Genomic DNA, 17,399 nt, shown 5'->3' with positions numbered 1-17,399 from the left:
CGAGGCCAGTGTGGACGTTGGGTCCGCCATCTTGAATTAGAAGTCCTCAACTAGCCTTAGGCAGTTGTTGAGTTCTGTCTCCTTGAGACTTTCACCCAGTGGTCTAACTTCTGAGGTTGTTTTTTGTTTTTTTTTTTTTTTAACTTCTGTCATTTATTTTTGGCAATGCAGATGCAAAATGTGCAGAGCAGAGGAGGGGTGGGTCATGGGATTGCCAGTTGGTGCCATCTGCCGAGGTTCTCTTCCCTTAAGACATTTTATCCGTGGATGATGTTCTAAATTGATGACTAACAAGTTCTTTCTTCCTTTGCTTCTCGACCTACATACTTTTAACCTTAAAACATTCAAGAACAATTGCACATGGACAACTTGAGGAAATGAGTCATGTCTGATTTATTAATAAGTGTATGTGTGCAGCCCACTCAGGCGATGTAGGTGGCGTGTGCCTAGGTTTTAGATCAAGTTCTAGTAACGCTTCTGCCTTATTTTCTTTATATTAGCAAAGTAACACAACCTGTTTTTCTCAAGGGATGTTCATGACCGTGTGTGTGTGTGTGTGTGTGTGGTGTGTATTCTCTTTTTGAACAGTTGCACACTGACAAGAAGCAGATCAGTGTCGGGTTCATTGGCTACCCAAATGTTGGCAAGAGCTCCGTGATAAACACATTGCGCTCCAAGAAAGTCTGCAGTGTGGCCCCCATTGCAGGCGAAACAAAGGTACGTCCGGCTTTAAGTGCCTTATTTACTTCTCCATATTGTATTTCCCTAGAGGGTGATTGTTTAGAGCATGGAGATTTCTACCTACTTCTCTTGAGTGAAGGCTACCATTGGGAGTTTGGTCTCCATATAATAGTTTGGAGTGTTACCAGAGTTGTCTCTGCCCATTTTGGTAAGACTGAGAGTAGTTTCTGGTTCGTATGGCACTGTGTGCCTTTGGCACGATGTGGGAAGTGCCGTTCACATTTAAGTCTCCTTTAAATGTTCACTCCAGCCTTTTTCTTTGATAAACAAAACTAACCCAAGAATATTTGGTGCAAGCGTTATGAAAGAAAACTCAGATGTTATGGTAGATTCTGGCAGTTTGGGGGACATACCCTGAGATGCAGAGTGAGGAGCAACGTGGTTCTCCCGAAAGGAGGAGGGGCCGGACAGTATTAGACTCCCAAGAGTACCTTGAAAAACCAGAGAAGGTTTACTGGATTATTATCACGCGATACCACACGGAGCTCCTGCCTCTGCCTTCATTTTAGACTCTTGGCTGGTGGAAGCTGTAGTCTGTACTTAGAGGAAGCACCTTGTGCGTGGCCCAAGTAGAGGAGACGCTTTATTGCTTCATCACTCAGCAGGTTGCTTCTCTTTGAGCCCTGACCCCACCCCTTTCTAGCTTGGTGAGCATCAGAGATTTGTGAAATCGGGCTCTTAAGTTTTGACCCAGGGAAGTCTCTGGCTTTTTACTGACTTCAGGTCTGGCAGTATATCACCTTGATGCGTCGGATATTCCTTATCGACTGTCCGGGTGTGGTTTATCCCTCCGAAGACTCAGAGACAGACATTGTGCTAAAAGGAGTGGTGAGTATTTTGGTCCTGACGGGCTCTTTGTTTGCCTTTTGGGGGAAGCATTCTGTGGGGAACACTGGATACCTTCGCGTTTCACTCGTTTGGAAGGCGGTTTGGGGTCAGCCTGTCTGACCAAACTTGAGGAACGTGATGCTCTGCAGGGCGGCCTCTCCATTCCGCTAAAGCCTGTTTGAGGAGTCAGTGGAGCCACGGGCATATCTGGTCAATGTCATCCCACAAAAGAGTTTGTAGTTTACACACAGGATCCAAAGGGAAGCAGGGCCTGTTTATGTTTAGTGATAATTCATCTTCGAGGGTTTATGGGTTGAGTCATTTTGGAACTCGGGCAGGCATTTCCTCACTTGTTTCTGAATATGACCAAAAACTTTAAATGGTTCCACTTGACCTTAACCAGTGCTGCTGGCTATACGTCCTGCGCGCATTCCTCCCCTCTTTGCTTAAACTATCGAATTCTCTTTGTGTCCTGGGATTGGCAGGCTTTTAACCATTTCTGTACGCGACTAGCATGAAACAGTCCAACTTTGAGCTGCTTGCGGAAGGAACCACACAGTTAGTTTGTGGTGAGCTGGGATTACAGCTGAGTGCCGGGCTCCCTGGCTGGACGCTGTGTGGTGGTGTTCCTTTCCCCTGACCACGTCTGGCCACCTCGGAGACCGGCCCCTGCCAGGCTCCCCTTGCATCGTGGTGTTGAAATCTATTTTCAGATACTGTTACAGATGTGAACTTCACTGCTTCCATATAAAGCTCGTAAGCCAGAAATTTCCTCTGAACATCTAGGTTCAAGTTGAAAAAATTAAGACTCCCGAAGACCACATTGGTGCTGTACTTGAACGGGCAAAGCCAGAATATATCAGCAAGACATACAAGATTGATTCTTGGGAGAATGCTGAGGACTTTCTCGAGAAGCTAGCTTTCCGGACTGGGAAGTTACTGAAGGTGAGCGAGGGTTTGTGAGACTTGAGACCAGGGCAGGTCACACGGCAGACATGTGTATGTGGCGAGGACCTTTTTTGTGGGTATGTGTGGTGGGAGCGGTCCGAAACTTGGCAGGCCGGTGGTGACGAGCACCTGGGGCGGCTGACGTGCCCCCACACCAGCAGGTGCTTTGGCCTGTGAATTTAATGGGGAGTCTTTCTGTGGCATTTCAGGGTGGAGAGCCAGACTTGCAGACTGTGGGTAAGATGGTTCTCAATGACTGGCAGAGGGGCCGGATTCCTTTCTTTGTCAAGCCGCCCAACGCAGAGCCCCCTGAAGCCTCCCAGGTAAGAACGGGGCAGACCTGCCTTTTGGAGAGCACGCTTCCTGCCCTAGGCGTGGTGCCTTGATTGCCTCCCTTTGTGGAGCGCCTTTTTCCTGTGTGGTCTGTCCGTGCCAGTGTCTCCCCTTCCATAGAGCCGTGGCTATGACCTTGTGGGGGGTGGCAGTGGGGGTGGGGGTGGCATTTGGAGACCAGGAAGCAGATGTGTGGTGGAAGTCCGAGGTTAAAATACCAGCCTTTGGGGCCTCGAACAAAGAGGGCTGTAACTATAAGTGCTTTTCCAATACTGGGTCTGTCCTTATGCTTGAGGAACAGGAACATTTCCAAGATTGACTCAACATTTGTGAGGCCCAACAATATGCCAGGCCCAGGGAATATAGGAATAAATAACTTTTTTGTCCTCAAGAAGCTGGTAATTAGGGGGAAAAGGAGAGTGGTACAGTTTATAGTCCGGGAAAGAAGTCTTAGATTTGGGGCCTCTGGGCTGAATTGAGAAGCTTCCTTCCTGTTGGATTTCCCTCCCCCTGGCAGTGGACCACCACAAGGCTCCAACCGTGGCCCTTTGCTTTTCTGTTTCTAGGCTCTTTTTCAGAGCTCTGCCAAGTCTTTTGAAGAGGGGGCTTTAAGTTTCACTTCCATGCTGATCTTTCGGGTTTGTGTAGCTTTGGTTCATTCCCTCTTACCTGAAATCCGTTCCGCGTTTCAGTTATTAGCTAGAAACTTCCAGTTGAATACTTTCTCCAGCATTTCAGCATCACCATACCTGAAACTGGTGTTAACTTTCTTCCTCTCCCCCTAAAGCCACCAAACAGCCAAAAATACCCAGTTCCTGGTTCACTCATTGATTGGTTCATTCAGCAAAAGCGTCCTGAGGATCTCCCGTGTGCTGGGCACTCTGCTGGGCACTGGCGGTATTGCAGTGAAACTAGAGGAGTCCCTGCCTATCGCACTTCTGTGTATACGGATGCCGGCAGAGGAGCTTGTGGTTTTTTCTGATACCAGGTGCATTTCGTTTGTCCGCACCAATTCTGCAGTGCTCTGACACCCGCTGGGTGTCCAGTAATTCAGTTCTGGCACTATCTCCGAGAGTTAGCACAGGCCCACAGGTCTAGGGTCCGGCCCCACAGGATGGTCCCCGCTTCAGAGGCCAGCTGCGGATGGGCTTCCCCAGCCACCCACACTTCTGTCCAGCCAGCTACAAATTCAGGGGTTCTCAGGTTTGGTAATGTGCTGAAACAACTCACAGAACTCAGAAAAGGGTTTGCTTACGATAGCCAATTTATTGTAGAGGACACAGCTCAGGAACAGGCAAATGGAGATGTATAGGGCCAGGAGTGGGGTTGTGGGTGGCCTGGAGTTCCCGTGGCCTTTCTGGGCATGGTGCCCTCCCAGCATATCAATCCATTCAGCCCAGAAGCTCCCCAGACCCCATCCTTCAGGGTGTTTTGTGGAGGTTCTGTTACGTAGGTCTGATTTTTTTTTTCTTTTAAATGTTTTATTTTTGAGACAGAGCGTGAGCAGTAGAGGGGCAGAGAGAGAGGGAGACACAGTATCCCAAGCAGGCTCCAGGCTCTGAGCTCTCAGCACAGAGCCCGACGTGGGGCTCGAACTCACAAGCCGTGAGATCGTGACCTGAGCCGAAGTCGGACGCTCAACCGACCGAACCACCCTGGCACCCCTACGTAGGCCTGATTAACTAAAGTATTGGCCATCAGTGATCAAACTCCATCTCTAGTCCTTTCATCAAGTGCTTGGTCCGTCTGGTGACCAGCCCCCATTCTGAAGCAAGGCCCCACCATGAGCATCTCATCAGATAAACTCTGGGGTGGTGGAGAGGGACTCGTTATGAATAACAAAAGACACCCTTCTGTACCCAGGAGATGCAGAGGGTTTTACAGTTCTGGTGCGAAGACCAAACATACGTTATGCTATAGGGACGGATAGTAAAGAGATAAATCCATTCCGTCGGGAGGTACTGGTGACTGTGAGGAGGACAGGACCAGGGAAGTGGGTTTGGGAGATGGGAGAGTGTTCTTGTACGTGGGGTGGCTGGGGGTGGCCTCTGAGGAAGTGGCCTTTTGGTGGAGCCCTTAACGGTAGGAGGCAGGAGCCTTGCGGGTATCTTGAGGGGAGAGGGGTGCGGGCAGAGGCTGCCCCCCACCCGGAGCACCTGAGTGGGAGCAAGTGTGCTGCGGTCGCGGAGTGGAGAGGTCGTGGGGCTGGACCCGGACCCACGTGGGCGAGGGCAGGGCGACGTGGTGGGAAGCCGCTGGACGGTCGTGAGTTCGCCAGCTGCTGGACGTGAGGGAGGAAGACGTCGGCAGAGTCTGCTCTGACCCTGTGTGCACACGGTGGGGCGATCTTGGACTCTTAGTGTCTGGTCGTTGAGTGTGTCAGATCATTAGTTCCCCCAGTCTGCAATTTTCTTCTTTTATTCTTCTTGGTAGTGGCTGACACTCCTTCAGAACGCAAACACTATACCCTTAGCTGAGGAAAAAGGTATAAAAACGTACCTGCGAATTTTGTATGCAACTTCCTGAATTTTCTGAATTCCTGACTTATTTAGCCCTTTGTGTAGCCACCCTTGCCTTCGGAAAAATCACTAAAGTTCCAGGAGTCTCCGTTGCAAGGTTAAAACGATACTACAAGCACGTAGCGCCGGGATAAAGCCTGGCACGAGCTTCTCCTTCACCTTTAATTACCTCAGACAGGCGTGTCCCCCGGCTCAGCCCCTCCCGGTCACACCTTTCCTCCCGGGGCCTGTCCCTGCACCCCGAGCAGCGCTCTGCTTTCGCTCTCGGGCGGTTGTGCGCCCCCCTCTTGTGCGTGCTTACCTCAGCACCCCCGTCCCTTGCCCTCCTCAGGTGGGGCGGAGGGAGTCGCACACTGTGGGGAATGGCTGATAGTGTGACTGGTTAAACACCCACAGTTGGCTCTTCCTTGGGCCCCGCAGCCGAGTCCCTCTGATCCTTTAGTGCCGGCTTCTGGGCTTGACGCACCGTGGCTCCCGGGGGATGAACGACACGACTCCATTGTGGGGTTTTCAGTACTTTCCTTAGTCCCGGGGAGAGGACTCGCTCGTTTGAGAGCCAGGTGTGAGGCCAGAAACGGTTTGCATTTTCTGATCCCGTCTCTCTCCCCCACCTGCACCCCGTTGTTTGGCCTCAACAGCTCCCATCCTCCTCGTCGTTGGAAGTCCCCACAGAAACAAGCCAGAAGAACCCAGAAGAGGAAATCACGGCAGCTGTAGGCGAAGCATCGGAGCCCGTCACTGAGAAGGAAAAAGAGAACAGTCGCTGTGACGCTGACTCGGAAATGCAGCAGATCCTGGCACGAGTTCGGCAGAACTTTGGCAAAATCAATGTCGTGCCTCAGTTTTCGGGGGATGACCTGGTCCCTTTGGAGATGTCGGATATTGACGAAGAGCTTGAGAGCTTTTCCGAAGGGGAGGAGGAGGCACAGGAGCTACCAGGAGACGAAGAGGAGGAGTCTTGCCCGGAGTCCCAGGAAGAACACGCGGAGAATGACACCAAGGCGGTTATTAAAGCCCTGGATGAGAAGATCGCTAAATATCAGAGATTTTTAAACAAAGCCAAAGCTAAGAAGTTTTCAGCAGTCAGGTAGCAGCCTCATCTCACCAATGGCGGTTTGCTCGTTCTTTTCTCAAACACTTGCCAGGCGTACTGGAGCCACGGCTCTATGGGGCGTGAAAGGGAGTTATTGCCATTTTTAAAAAGTGATCTGCAGGTTTTTAAGGTGCAGCTCCGTGAAGTGTGAGAAGCTTTAGTTCAGTCTTTGGCAGAGGCCCAGCGGCTTTGGGCAGGCTGGGGGTGGCAACCGTGCGCAGAAGGTGGTCCACAAGGTGGTCACAGCCCCCCGGGTGGGCACGTGATTTGGGCAGTCGAGGGGGCTGGCGGGCAGCTTTGTTACCTGGCTTTTCTGTTTCAGAATATCCAAGGGACTAAGTGAGAAGGTTTTTGCAAAATCTGAAGAGCAAGGAGCAGCTAAAGAAGTGGAAGATACAGGTAAAATAGTTCAACCACTGGCATGCGATTTGCGTCTTCAGAACTACGGGGAATCGAACTTTAATCTCTCTGTCCTCTCTCGTGCCGTCATCCACACAGATATTTATCGTAACTGGCACCATGTACTGTTTATGATACAGGTTGGATTATTCACTTTTTATTCTGCACATTTCTTGGGATTAATTTAGGAAGCTTCCTGTAAGAAGAGTACTTTAGTAACGTAGTCTAGGGGTGGGTCAGCAGATTTTCTGGGGGGAAGGGGGGTGGATCAGGTATTTATTCTTTACTCCGTTGGGAGTCAGAGCTTCTTACATCAGGAGTGCGTTTCTATGACATAAATGCCCATCCTGCCATGGCCCACCAGGACCCTCCTAGCCTGGCACCCTCCCGGCCTCACCCCACTTTGTTCTTTTTGTGTTTTTTTCCAGAATAGTTTTTTTTTTTTTTTTTTTTTTTTTAATATTTATTTATTTTTGAGAGAGACAGAGACAGAATGCGAGTGGGTTAGGGGCAGAGAGAGAGAGAGGGAGAGATACAGAATCCAAAGCAGGCTCCAGGCTCTGAGCCATCAGCACAGAGCCCGATGCGGGGCTCGAACTCATGGGCCGTGAGATCATGACCTGAGCCGAAGTCGGACGCTCAACTGACTGAACCACCCAGGCGCCCTGTCTCACCCCGCTTTGTGCTGTGCCCACCCACGCTCCATGCACACTGGTCTTCCAGCACGTCAAGCTCATTCCCACCCTAGGATTCACAGACACATTTTGAATAGAGAATTCCTGTCTGTTTTCTTTGTGCTCATGTATTGTTTCCAGTACCTACCAAAAAGGGAAGGAAGCGGAAGGCACAGAGGGAAGAGGACCGTTCAAATAAAACTCGCAGGATGCTTACATCTAAGGAAGTACGTGGTTTTGGTCTTGGTTTTGGTCTTAAACTTCACCCAGGTCTAGAAAGTAGAGAGGAGAAATCCATTTCCTAAGAGACGACGCTCTCTAAAAGTGATGGTCTGGAGCTGAATTCTAGGAACCCCAGTCCTAAGTGACCTAGTTGAGGTTAGACAGGATCAAGAGTTGGCCCACTGGATGAAGGTCCTTGAGTTCATGTCTTACGCTTTAGGAGTTCTCATCGCTGCTCTCAAACATGTAGACTGTCCTCTAGAAAGTCCTCTGGTTTTATGTGGCCCCTTGGTTTTCTGTGATGAGCAGAGCCGTTCAGGCCGACAGATCCCTGCCCTCTGTGAAGTTCAGTGTAGTAACTGGCTCTTCAGAGCTGGAGTGGGCCTTCTTGGGAAGGGAAGAGCTTGTTCCTGGAAGTGTTTACCCTTAGACCAGAGGGCCACTGGTCGGGAGCTCAGTAGGAAAGATTCCAGCATGGGCGACCCGACGACAGTCTGTAGAGCTGTCGCGGGTTGCAGTGGGAGGGCACACTTGGGTCTGGGAGGGGAGCCCTCCCTTGTGAGCGCTGTTTCCACTGGTTGGGAGAGCAGCATAGGAATGGGGCACAGAGGAACAGAGGGGCCTGTTCTGTGACTTCCGCGATTGATCAATTTGTCTTCTTTGCCATTTTTTTTTACAGCGGAGGCGAGCAGCGCGGCAGCAGCAACCCAGGAAAGTCGGCGTCCGCTACTATGAGACACACAACGTGAAAAACAGGAACAGGAACAAAAAGAAGACCAATGACTCAGAGGGACAGAAACACAGACACAAAAAATTCAAACATAAGCAGTAACATTTTAAAAGTTTATTAAATTATACAGAAATAGGCAATTAGAAACTGTGTTCATTTTCTTCATGCCCGGTTGGCATTTCTAAGGCCATGATGCTTTTGTTCTGAGGTTTGACAGTTGAAACCATTCACCAGTGCTGGTGAAAACAGTCTGTCCACCCCCAGGGCTTTCCGTGATGGGGTCCACTGGCACTTCTTGGTTCCTCCAGAGCGTAGCCATGTCCTGCGCGTCTGACGGAAACAGATGAGGTCTACAGAATGGAGAGCGGCATTTCTCTTACACTGGCAATTAGCAGTTTGAAACAGAAGCGTAAAAACGAGAAAATCTCAAGGATGTAATGTACACGGCCTAAGCTTTAAAATACGAAGAAGTGACAGCATCTTCAGTTGTCTGTCGCTGTGTCTGTTAGCTGGCCACATGACGTAGGTGCTTGACGTCCAAGGAGTCCTGGAACCAGCACACCTCAGCAGAGTTCTGTCTCGCGACGGTGACAGCCCAGCCAGGCTCTTATGGTGGGGTCTTAGAGTCCCCTCAGGGCACCTGGAGGAGGGTGAAAGCTGTGACTTCAGATCTGAGATTAGAGCTGCGTGGGGCATGTTTGGGAACACAGCTCTTCCGGTAGGAATGCGATTCTTCCAGGGAGCCTTGGAGCCTTCACTGGGATGATGTCGGGTCAAAGCTCCACTAAGGAGAGTCCTTCTTGGCTCCTTGGGAATGCAGCTTGAGGCATTCCAACCGAGTGGACACGTCAGTGCCTCCTTAGGTGTGTTCCTTGTGAAATTTAAATGAATGATGGAGTCATCTTGCTGCACTGGCCCACCCGGATTGCCCTAAATTAAAGCTTTGTTTCGCTAACTTCCTCTTCTGGGTTTACGGGCCTCCAAACTTTGGATTTAACTTACAAGGAATACTAAAGTGCAGTCTACACGCCATAGCCTGACCATTAATAATTAGAGCTGTATGTAAGGTCTGGGTACCTCTCCAGTTGTTAAACCCCAGCCAGTTAGGGGTGTAGGGTCAGGGGTTGGTTTTCTGCAGAATAAGATGAACAAATCGGCGGGCAGGGGCCGAGGTGCAGGCAGCTCACCGGGGACCCTGTGACTTGTATTTCTTCCCAGCAAACATTTACTTTCTCAGGGCGGGTTTGACTCCGCCTTTGGCGCCTCCTCAACTGGGCAAACTGGGGAAGTGGGCGTGGCGGGCTAGGTGGGCAGGGATAAAACAACATCATATAAACCCAAATCTCCAAAACGAGCCACTAGAACTGCACTGGGGTAGGGACGGTGAAAGACACCAAGTAAGGGAAAGACAGGCCCCAGAAGCCCAAGTTCGGGTCTAAGATGAATCGTGGACCAGGACCAGGGCAGGGAGGCAGCTTCATTTGGCTAGAAATAAGTGCCAGCGTGGAGCAGTGGCAGGAGGGCCGTTGCCTCGCCTGCGAGGGACGGGGCAGAAAGCCTGACTGCTCGGGTTGGCGAATCCCAAGGTTGGCCACGTACAGAGACTGTGCCACCTTCCGCTGCCCGGCCGAGAGCCTGGCTGCCAGACCTGGGTGTTCATGACACTGGGGCCATGTGTGACTTCTGACAAACGTGTGGGTGGTGATCAGGGGAGGGTATGGCTTGTTCACTCAGGAGACTAGCTTTTTTTTTTATTACAACGGGCTTACGATGGGGTAGCAGTGCTTGCTGAGGCCCATATGGAAATTATCACTTCTTTGGTGCAATAATGCCTTCCAGTTGGGCCTGAAAAACAAAAGCAAACTCCGTTAATTATTTGAAGTTTGCAGCCTAACAAATAGCTGAGAGGTGATAAAAGGCTCTGGGAAGAAGAATCCGACGCGGCCCCTCCAAGTGTTTTTCCCTTCATTCCCAATTCCATGTTTTCTAGATTAGCTGGTGTCTGGCTTGGCACACGGTCTTGCTACATTAGGAGAAACCGGAGCTGTCCTGGTTTCCATACAATAATGGCTCAGTGTAGAACATAAAGCATTGAAAAGGAAATTGAATAAAAGTTGTTGAAATAGTGGTTTCTCGTGGCTCAGATTTCAGGCCTGAGATGCTAAGTTAAACATTTGGCTCTCAGTTTTGGGATCCTGGGAGCTCTTGTGCTGGGACAAGAGGTTTGGGAAACAGCAATTTTTCAGCCACCGAGACAACTTGACACCCAATTAGAGAGAATTGCTACCAGTAAGTAGGGAGCTGTCCATCTTGTATGTAAAGCTCAAGGCGCTTGGGAGTTATATACTCTGCTCCTCCAGCAGCCGGTAACATAATTTACTATCATGGTGTGTGGACAGATCTTTAAGTAGGTCTATCCTGGGGACTGCAAACACTGCTTTATTTGCAGTGCAGCTTGGAGCCAATAAAAATAACTCACTTCTAAAGAGTCCTTCACCCAGGGGATGACAAGGTTGCTTGTAAATGTTAGAAAGATGCCAAGATATTCTGCTCTGCTCTGCTCTGGCTGCGGGTACTGTAGGGGGAACTGAAGAACTCGGGCTGGTGATCAAGGAACGTGGCAGATAAGGCACGCGGCTTCAGAGGCTGCTAAGTCAACAGATTCGTGGCCGGCTGTGAAGTGTCTAGCTTTTCTTGGTGAAACTCAGCAACGAGAGAATCTGTCATCCTGCACTAGCGGTTAATACAAGCCCTCTTTATCTCAAATGCCTGTCCTTGGTGTAGCCCCAAGAGGCCTGCCAATCGCAAGAATGTAAGCTTTCCATGAGACTAGGGAGGGGAGGGAGATCCACCCAGGGGCCCCTGCGGCCAGGGCCGTGGGAGACGGCCACTCAACAACAGGTCCCCTATCTAGAACAGTGGTGCGCAAACTTAGGCAAGCACCAGAATCACCTGCAGACCCGGCTAGGTTGTTGGGCCCGAACCCCCAAGTTTCTCGTTCAGTAGATCCGGAAGGGGCCCAATAATTGGTATTTCTCCAAGTTGCCGGGTGATGCTGCCGCTGCTCTGGGGGCACAGCCTTTGAGAACCTTTAGATCCCACGGAGAGCCCGGAGTTTGGGAGGCCTGGCCCCCATCTCAGCTCAGCTGGATAAAAGTAAACCACCGGCAAAGGGGCTTGGAGGAAAAATACCTACAGTTGAGTTCCTCTGACCACACACCCGGGCAGGGTTTCTGACTTCAAATGGTTCTTCTCCTTCCCTGCCGGCCCCAAATGCTGTGCCTCAGAGGGGGCTGCAGGTGGGACGGCACCCCCACAAAAGCCTGCTGAAGACATCCCTCCCACTCTAGGAAGGCTCCAGAATGCCAGCCGTAAAAGGAGAGAAGTTCCACTCTGCCATATCCACCTCTCCTGGACGCTGGGCAACTTTTCCAAGGGCAACAAAACCATCCACTTGGAGGGGCTGAGGAGCCAGGCTGAGGGGTCGTGGAAATTCAGAGCCCCCCTCCAGAGACAGAAGGGTGGAGAATCTGTGTAATGACTCCTCACCCTGCATCCCCCCGCGCCCCCCCCCCCGGCTTCCTTTAGTCCTTGGCAGTACATGTGGACAAGTATTCGGAGTCCCCTGCAGGAAACGGAGCCGTGGGGCCAGGGTGGGGGGTGGGGGGTGGGGGGGTAGGGGGAGTTTGGGGGAGGGGGCGGGCAGGAGCCCCTCCACCCAGGCCTGCACGGGGCTCACCTTCAGCTGCTGATTCGTCCGCTTGAGGAACTGAATCTCCTCATTGTGCTTCTTCTCCTCCACCTGTCTCCTCTCGCTCTCCCGCTTCTCGGTGGCCTCGCATTTGGCCTTCTGCTCGTTCACTTGCCTCTCCAGATCTTTCTTTTCCGTTTCCAATTCTGCAATCTGAGGACAGAACCTCCCGTCATCCTGGGACGTTGCCAAGAGGATGGGGCGGTGTGAGTGCCTGGGCCTCAGAGGGGACCTGGGACACAGCTGTCCAACCTGAGACGTGGCCCGGGTCTGTACTGCCACCCAGTGGGAGGTCAGTGACTGGCACGGCACAGCCAAGAGGAGCCAGCTCTGCCAGGACCAGGCTGAACCCCGGGGGGCGGGGGGGTGTCCTCTGAGGGGATGGCACCCTCGGTCGTCAGAATGTCGTCTGGAACGACAAGCATGTGACCCTGAGGTTGACAGAAGAGTCACAGAGGGCTGAAGCTCCAGGGTCAACCCCACTCACTTTCCTCTCCATGTCTGACTTCCCCTGTTCGGCCTGTAGCGCCTTCCTCATGCCAAAGGCCACGCTGCTCTCGTACAAGGTCTGGTAGGCGGCGATGGTCATGCGGATCTCGTCCCGGACTCGTAGCAACAGCAGTCCCCTCTCCGCACAGTTGATGGTCACCTCCCGGATCAGCTCATCTTCCAAAGCACACACACACCGAGGTCAGGAGGGCAGGCAGGAGGGAAGTGCACCACGTCTCCGGCTAACCACCCACCCTCCTGGGGAGGGTGCTAGCGTGTGTCCTCCTCACCTGGAGACAGAGGCCCCAGGAGCCCTGCCATACAGCCACTGCTCTGAACTTGGCACTTGGGGGCCCGGGACAGAGGGAGACGGGCGCCCCCAGGTTTGTTTGCGGCCGTGAGGCCCCTCTCTTCCACCCTCAGGCAAAACCTCCAGGGTACTAGTCATGGAAATTGGACTTTTCAGTTTGAAGGTGATGACTGCTTTATTTTTATTTTTTTTAATGTTTATTTTGGGAGGGGGACAGAGAGAGGCAGAGAGGATCCCACACTGACCGTGCGGAGCCTGCCATGGGGCTTGATCCCACGACCTGTGAGATCATGACCTCATGAGTTGGACCTCAAGACTCGGCACTCAAATGACTGAATCACCCAGGCGCCCCGTGACGTCTGCTTTCAAGCAGCAGGGAAATCCTGTGTGCCCTCTAGCTGGACGGGCTTGGGGCTGGAAACAGTAGGATTTAGAGCCTGCCCACCCATCTCTTCCATAAATGCCGACCTGGAGAGCAGACCGTAATCATACTCACACCGAAGGGAGCCTGCCAGCCCCTGCAGCTGCCTCCGGGTTTGGAGGCAGTCTGAACGTCAGAGTCCACAGGGGCCAGTGAGTTTGGTTGGGGGACAGCCATTTGACACGATCACTTAAATCGTTCGTGACTGTCAGTTAACAGTAAGTTACCCTGAAATATTTCCCCGGCCCAAGGGCTGGAATATTGGTCGATGGATATGAATCTAGCACGTTAGTTGTTCCGATTTTAAAAAATCAGCATATGCTTATTATAAAAATCTTTGAAAAGAAAAAGACTCAGAACGGAAGTTCTCATCTTACCTCCGAACATTTGCCGAGAGGTTAGGAACCGGGTTGTCAGGTCGGCGGGCAAAGAGCGGGAAGGAGGCGCGTTTGGCAGTTCCTGGGTGTGGGGCAGGTAGGGGGACACAAGACGACTCCGGGATGGGGTGGGCTTGCAGCTCAGGGACGCTCAGGGCTGGGGATTGTGCTCGAAGGGAAGGGGAGGGGGCGGCAGATGTGCGTCGGATCCCCCCCACCCCGGCCTCCACCGCGCACGCCACGCCACTCACCGAAGCACTGCGAGTACAGCTCCCTGCGCACGGGGCAGATGCCCGTCTCCCTGGCCTGTCGCTGCTGCAGCTTCCGGTCCAGCTGCTCCTGCAGGTGCACTACATCCATCCTGGTGCTGGGAGCGCTGGACACCTGCTGGATCCATAGCTGCGTGTCTTCCACCCACTCCCTGTGGCACAGACACGGCGAGGCTGAGCAGGCCCATCGACCACAGGGTCTTCGGGACACGAGCAGAGGTGGCCCTTTGAGCTCTCTGGCTGAGTGGGAGCGAGGGGGCAGCTCGGTCCCCAGCCCGCCGCAACCCTCTACCCCCCTCTCTTCCTTGAGGAGCGTATGGCTCCAGAGCCACACCCACTAAGCCATCTCCACGGGGCCCCTAGCTGTGGGCCAACTCTACCTTCCTACGTCTCCCCGTGAAAACATCACCTGTGTTCCAGATCTTAATCTAGCGGGTTGAGGACAGATTCATGGGCATTGTTGCTTGGTTGGAACAGAAGGCCCAGTGAGAATTCCCCCACTGACTTGTGGGGTGGGAGGCACAGGGCACCATGAACCTTGCCAGCCATGAACCACTGCCAGATGTGTGCAGTGGGGAGGTGTGTGCCTGAAGGTGTGCCTATGTGGCCCCCGCCCCCAGCCCCCACTATAGTAGACCTCGTGTCAGAGGCATGGCCAGGTTCCAGAACCACGAGGAGGGAGCCTGAGGGTAGAATCACTGTGGGGGGAGGATTTCCATTTACTTATTTATTTAAAAAATGTTTTTAAATGTTTATTTTTGAGAGAGAGAGAGAGAGAGAGTGCACGGGGGAGGGGCAGAGAGAGAGGGAGACACAGAATCCGAAGCAGGCTCCAGGCTCTAAGCTGGCGGCACAGAGCCCGATGTGGGGCTCGAACTCATGAACTGTGAGACCATGACCCGGGCCGAAGTCGGACACTTAACCGACTGAGCCACCCAGGCACCCCGAGGATTTCCATTTTATTGATGGGAAAGAACCACCTGAAAAATCACCCCTCCCTTCTTTGACTTCCATCTCAGACGAGACTGCAGTCTCTCTTTACATCACAACCTTCAAAACCGAACTGTCAACTGATTCCATAAGAATCATCAACAAAGCATGTCAGATAGTGATCAATGTGGCTGCGGGAGGAAGAAGCAGGTTAAGGGGATGGTGAAGAAGGCAGAAGGTGCTCTTTTACAAGGATCCGCAAGGAAGGCCCCCTTGAGGAAATCACAGTTGAGCAAGACCCGAGGAAAGAGACAAAGGGAATGAGGTGGACGTCAGGGGAAGAGTATCCTTAGCAGTAAGAACAGCAACCGTCAAGGCCCTGAGGGACGGTGTTTCAGAAGCAGTGAGCAGACACCCCTATGGCATTCGTACACTGAACAAGGAGAATAACAGGGGACGAGATCATGCCAGGGCTTCCGGGTCATTCTCAAGACTTTGGATTTTAGCCTGAGTCACATCGGAAACCAGTAAAGAGTTCCTGGTAGAAGACTGGCATGATCTGGCTTGTGATTTCGGGGCTGTTCGGAGGATACATCGTAGGGGCAAAGAGTGGAAGCAAGGTTTTCAGACAGGAGGCCACTGTAGGTGACAAACAGTGACTAGGAACAAGATGGTGGAAGCAGAGGCAGTGGGAAGTGGTTGGATTGGGGATGTCCGGTTTTTATTTAATTTTTTTTTTGTTTTTTTTTTTTTGTTTGTTTGTTTTTGATTCAGAGAGAGACAGAGCATGAACGGGGGAGGGTCAGAGAGAGAGGGAGACAGAATTGGAAGCAGGCTCCAGGCTCTGAGCTGTCAGCACAGAGCCCGACATGGGGCTCGAACTCATGGACCATGAGATCGTGACCTGAGCTGAAGTCAGACGCTCAACCGACGGAGCCACCCAGGCGCCCCTGGGGGGGGGGGGGATGTCCGTTTGAAGGCGGAGCCAAAACAAGTTGATGAAGGATAGGACGTGTGATGTGAGAGACCAAAAGGAATGCAAGGTGGCCTGAGCTACTAGTAGAAAGGAGAAGACTGGGGACGAGTAGGTGGGGAGAGGGACGCCTTGTGATTTCGTTTGGACATGCTGAAGGGTGAGATGTCTATGAGGCACCTTCATGAAGATAATGAGAAAGCAGTAGAACATATGGGTCTGGAGTTTCGAGGAAAGGACAGGGCTGGGGACAACACATTTGGGAGCCATCAGCATATAGATGGTATTTAAAGCCGCAGGCTTGGGTTAGAGCACTTGGGAAATGAGGATGGCAGAGAAGAGGTCCCCCCATCCTCCCAGGATCCAGCCATCTGCAAGCTCTAGGAGTTCTGGGATGCTGGGAGGAAATCCTGGCCAGGAACAGAGACAGGGTGCCTCTTCCTAAGTTGCGGAGCACTGGAATGCAAAACCTTGGCTTTCTGTCAGCCACCGCTCCCACTTTTTTTTGTTTTTTACCTTGGGGGCAGAATGGCATTCAAGATTTCTTCTGCCTGCTTCGTAGGATCTGGGACACAGGATGTTGAGGGAACCTTGGTCTTTGGGGGCTGTGGGACCGGACCCGAGGGTCCAGGCTGCTGGGGGCTGACTTTCAGCGGCCGTGCCTGAGAAGAGACAAGATAGGGCAGGAGGTCATTCAGGCACTGGAATCCACACATCCAAGCCCTCGGGGTTGCTCCAGGTCTACTCAACACCCCTCCCCTCTTCCCAGCTCACTTCCCCCATCTCTCCTCTGGTCAGAAGTTGTGTCTTAGCGGAAGGAAGCCATGAAGAGTCTTTGGTCCCACCCTGACCCAAGGCTTGTATCTCCTGGAACGACGTTTCTGGCAAGGGTGCTCAGCCCTCTGCTTTCACGCCTCTAGTGATGGAGCAGTCACCACCAGATCCGTTCTTGGACCAGGCTACTTATGAAAAAGGGTGAGCCCCATCCATCTCTTTGACTTCCTTTCTCATCCTAAATCTGCCCTCTGGGGTCCCCCATCTGGGTTTCTTGTTCCGCTCTCCCATCCTCCTTCCCCCATCCCAATTCCCTTCTCTTCCAGTTGCTGCAAACCTTATCCCCCGGGAGTCCCCCTCCTCAACGCCGGGACCTTTCTGTACCCGAGCTTCCAGGCTCCCCCGCCCCCTGAGACGCCCCCTGAGACCCCTCCTTACTTTGGGGCTCCGCTTCTCCGTGTTTCGGCTCACCAACACCGGGGTGTCATACTTGAGCAGAGAGTCCGCAGGGGGGATCATGGCGGCGACGGGGGTAGTAGTCCAGCGGCAGCCCCTCAAATATGCGCCTTGTTTGCCGTCTCCATGGAAACCTCCTCTCCCGGCCTCATGGCCTGGGCG

General features: G+C 52.5%; 2 protein-coding genes across 3 annotated transcripts in view; one reads left to right on the top strand and one right to left on the bottom strand.

Annotated features, from left to right (window-relative positions):
• The window catches only part of GNL2 (G protein nucleolar 2), a 25,556-nt gene extending 16,875 nt beyond the window's left edge, over positions 1 to 8,681 (top strand). The window contains exons 9-16 of the mRNA XM_007092481.3: positions 589 to 717; positions 1,465 to 1,569; positions 2,356 to 2,514; positions 2,727 to 2,840; positions 6,008 to 6,456; positions 6,785 to 6,861; positions 7,677 to 7,762; positions 8,437 to 8,681. Of these exons, the coding sequence (XP_007092543.2) occupies positions 589 to 717; positions 1,465 to 1,569; positions 2,356 to 2,514; positions 2,727 to 2,840; positions 6,008 to 6,456; positions 6,785 to 6,861; positions 7,677 to 7,762; positions 8,437 to 8,589 (1,272 nt within the window). The 3' untranslated portion in view covers positions 8,590 to 8,681. The remainder of the gene's footprint in view (positions 1 to 588; positions 718 to 1,464; positions 1,570 to 2,355; positions 2,515 to 2,726; positions 2,841 to 6,007; positions 6,457 to 6,784; positions 6,862 to 7,676; positions 7,763 to 8,436) is intronic.
• On the bottom strand, positions 8,587 to 17,399 carry DNALI1 (dynein axonemal light intermediate chain 1). 2 transcript variants are annotated; one of them, XM_042996619.1, is made up of 7 exons: positions 17,220 to 17,399; positions 16,524 to 16,669; positions 14,087 to 14,256; positions 12,726 to 12,904; positions 12,227 to 12,391; positions 10,257 to 10,332; positions 8,587 to 9,358 (listed from the first exon to the last, which is right to left on the bottom strand). In XM_042996619.1, the coding sequence occupies exons 1-6, from the start codon at positions 17,298 to 17,300 to the stop codon at positions 10,297 to 10,299; spliced, it is 777 nt and encodes a 258-aa protein (XP_042852553.1). In that variant the 5' UTR covers positions 17,301 to 17,399; the 3' UTR covers positions 8,587 to 9,358; positions 10,257 to 10,296. The 2 variants fall into 2 exon arrangements, with proteins under 2 accessions (XP_042852553.1, XP_007099430.2); XM_007099368.3 differs by lacking the exon at positions 8,587 to 9,358 and having other exon boundaries at positions 10,218 to 10,332.

Source organism: Panthera tigris, chromosome C1 (genome assembly GCF_018350195.1).
Source record: "Panthera tigris isolate Pti1 chromosome C1, P.tigris_Pti1_mat1.1, whole genome shotgun sequence".
NCBI lineage: Eukaryota > Metazoa > Chordata > Mammalia > Carnivora > Felidae > Panthera > Panthera tigris.
The sequence above is the reverse complement of the archived record's forward strand: the minus strand, read 5'-3'. Positions and strand labels throughout refer to the sequence as shown.

Coding starts and splice junctions, on each gene's coding strand:
- DNALI1 (XM_042996619.1), bottom strand. CDS start 17,300: ATGATCCCCCCTGCGGACTCTCTGCTCAAGTATGACACCCCGGTGTTG. Junction 16,670..17,219: donor CGGAGAAGCGGAGCCCCAAA/GTAAGGAGGGGT, acceptor GTCTCTTCTCAG/GCACGGCCGCTGAAAGTCAG. Junction 10,333..12,226: donor GGACGAATCAGCAGCTGAAG/GTGAGCCCCGTG, acceptor TTTGTTTTTCAG/GCCCAACTGGAAGGCATTAT.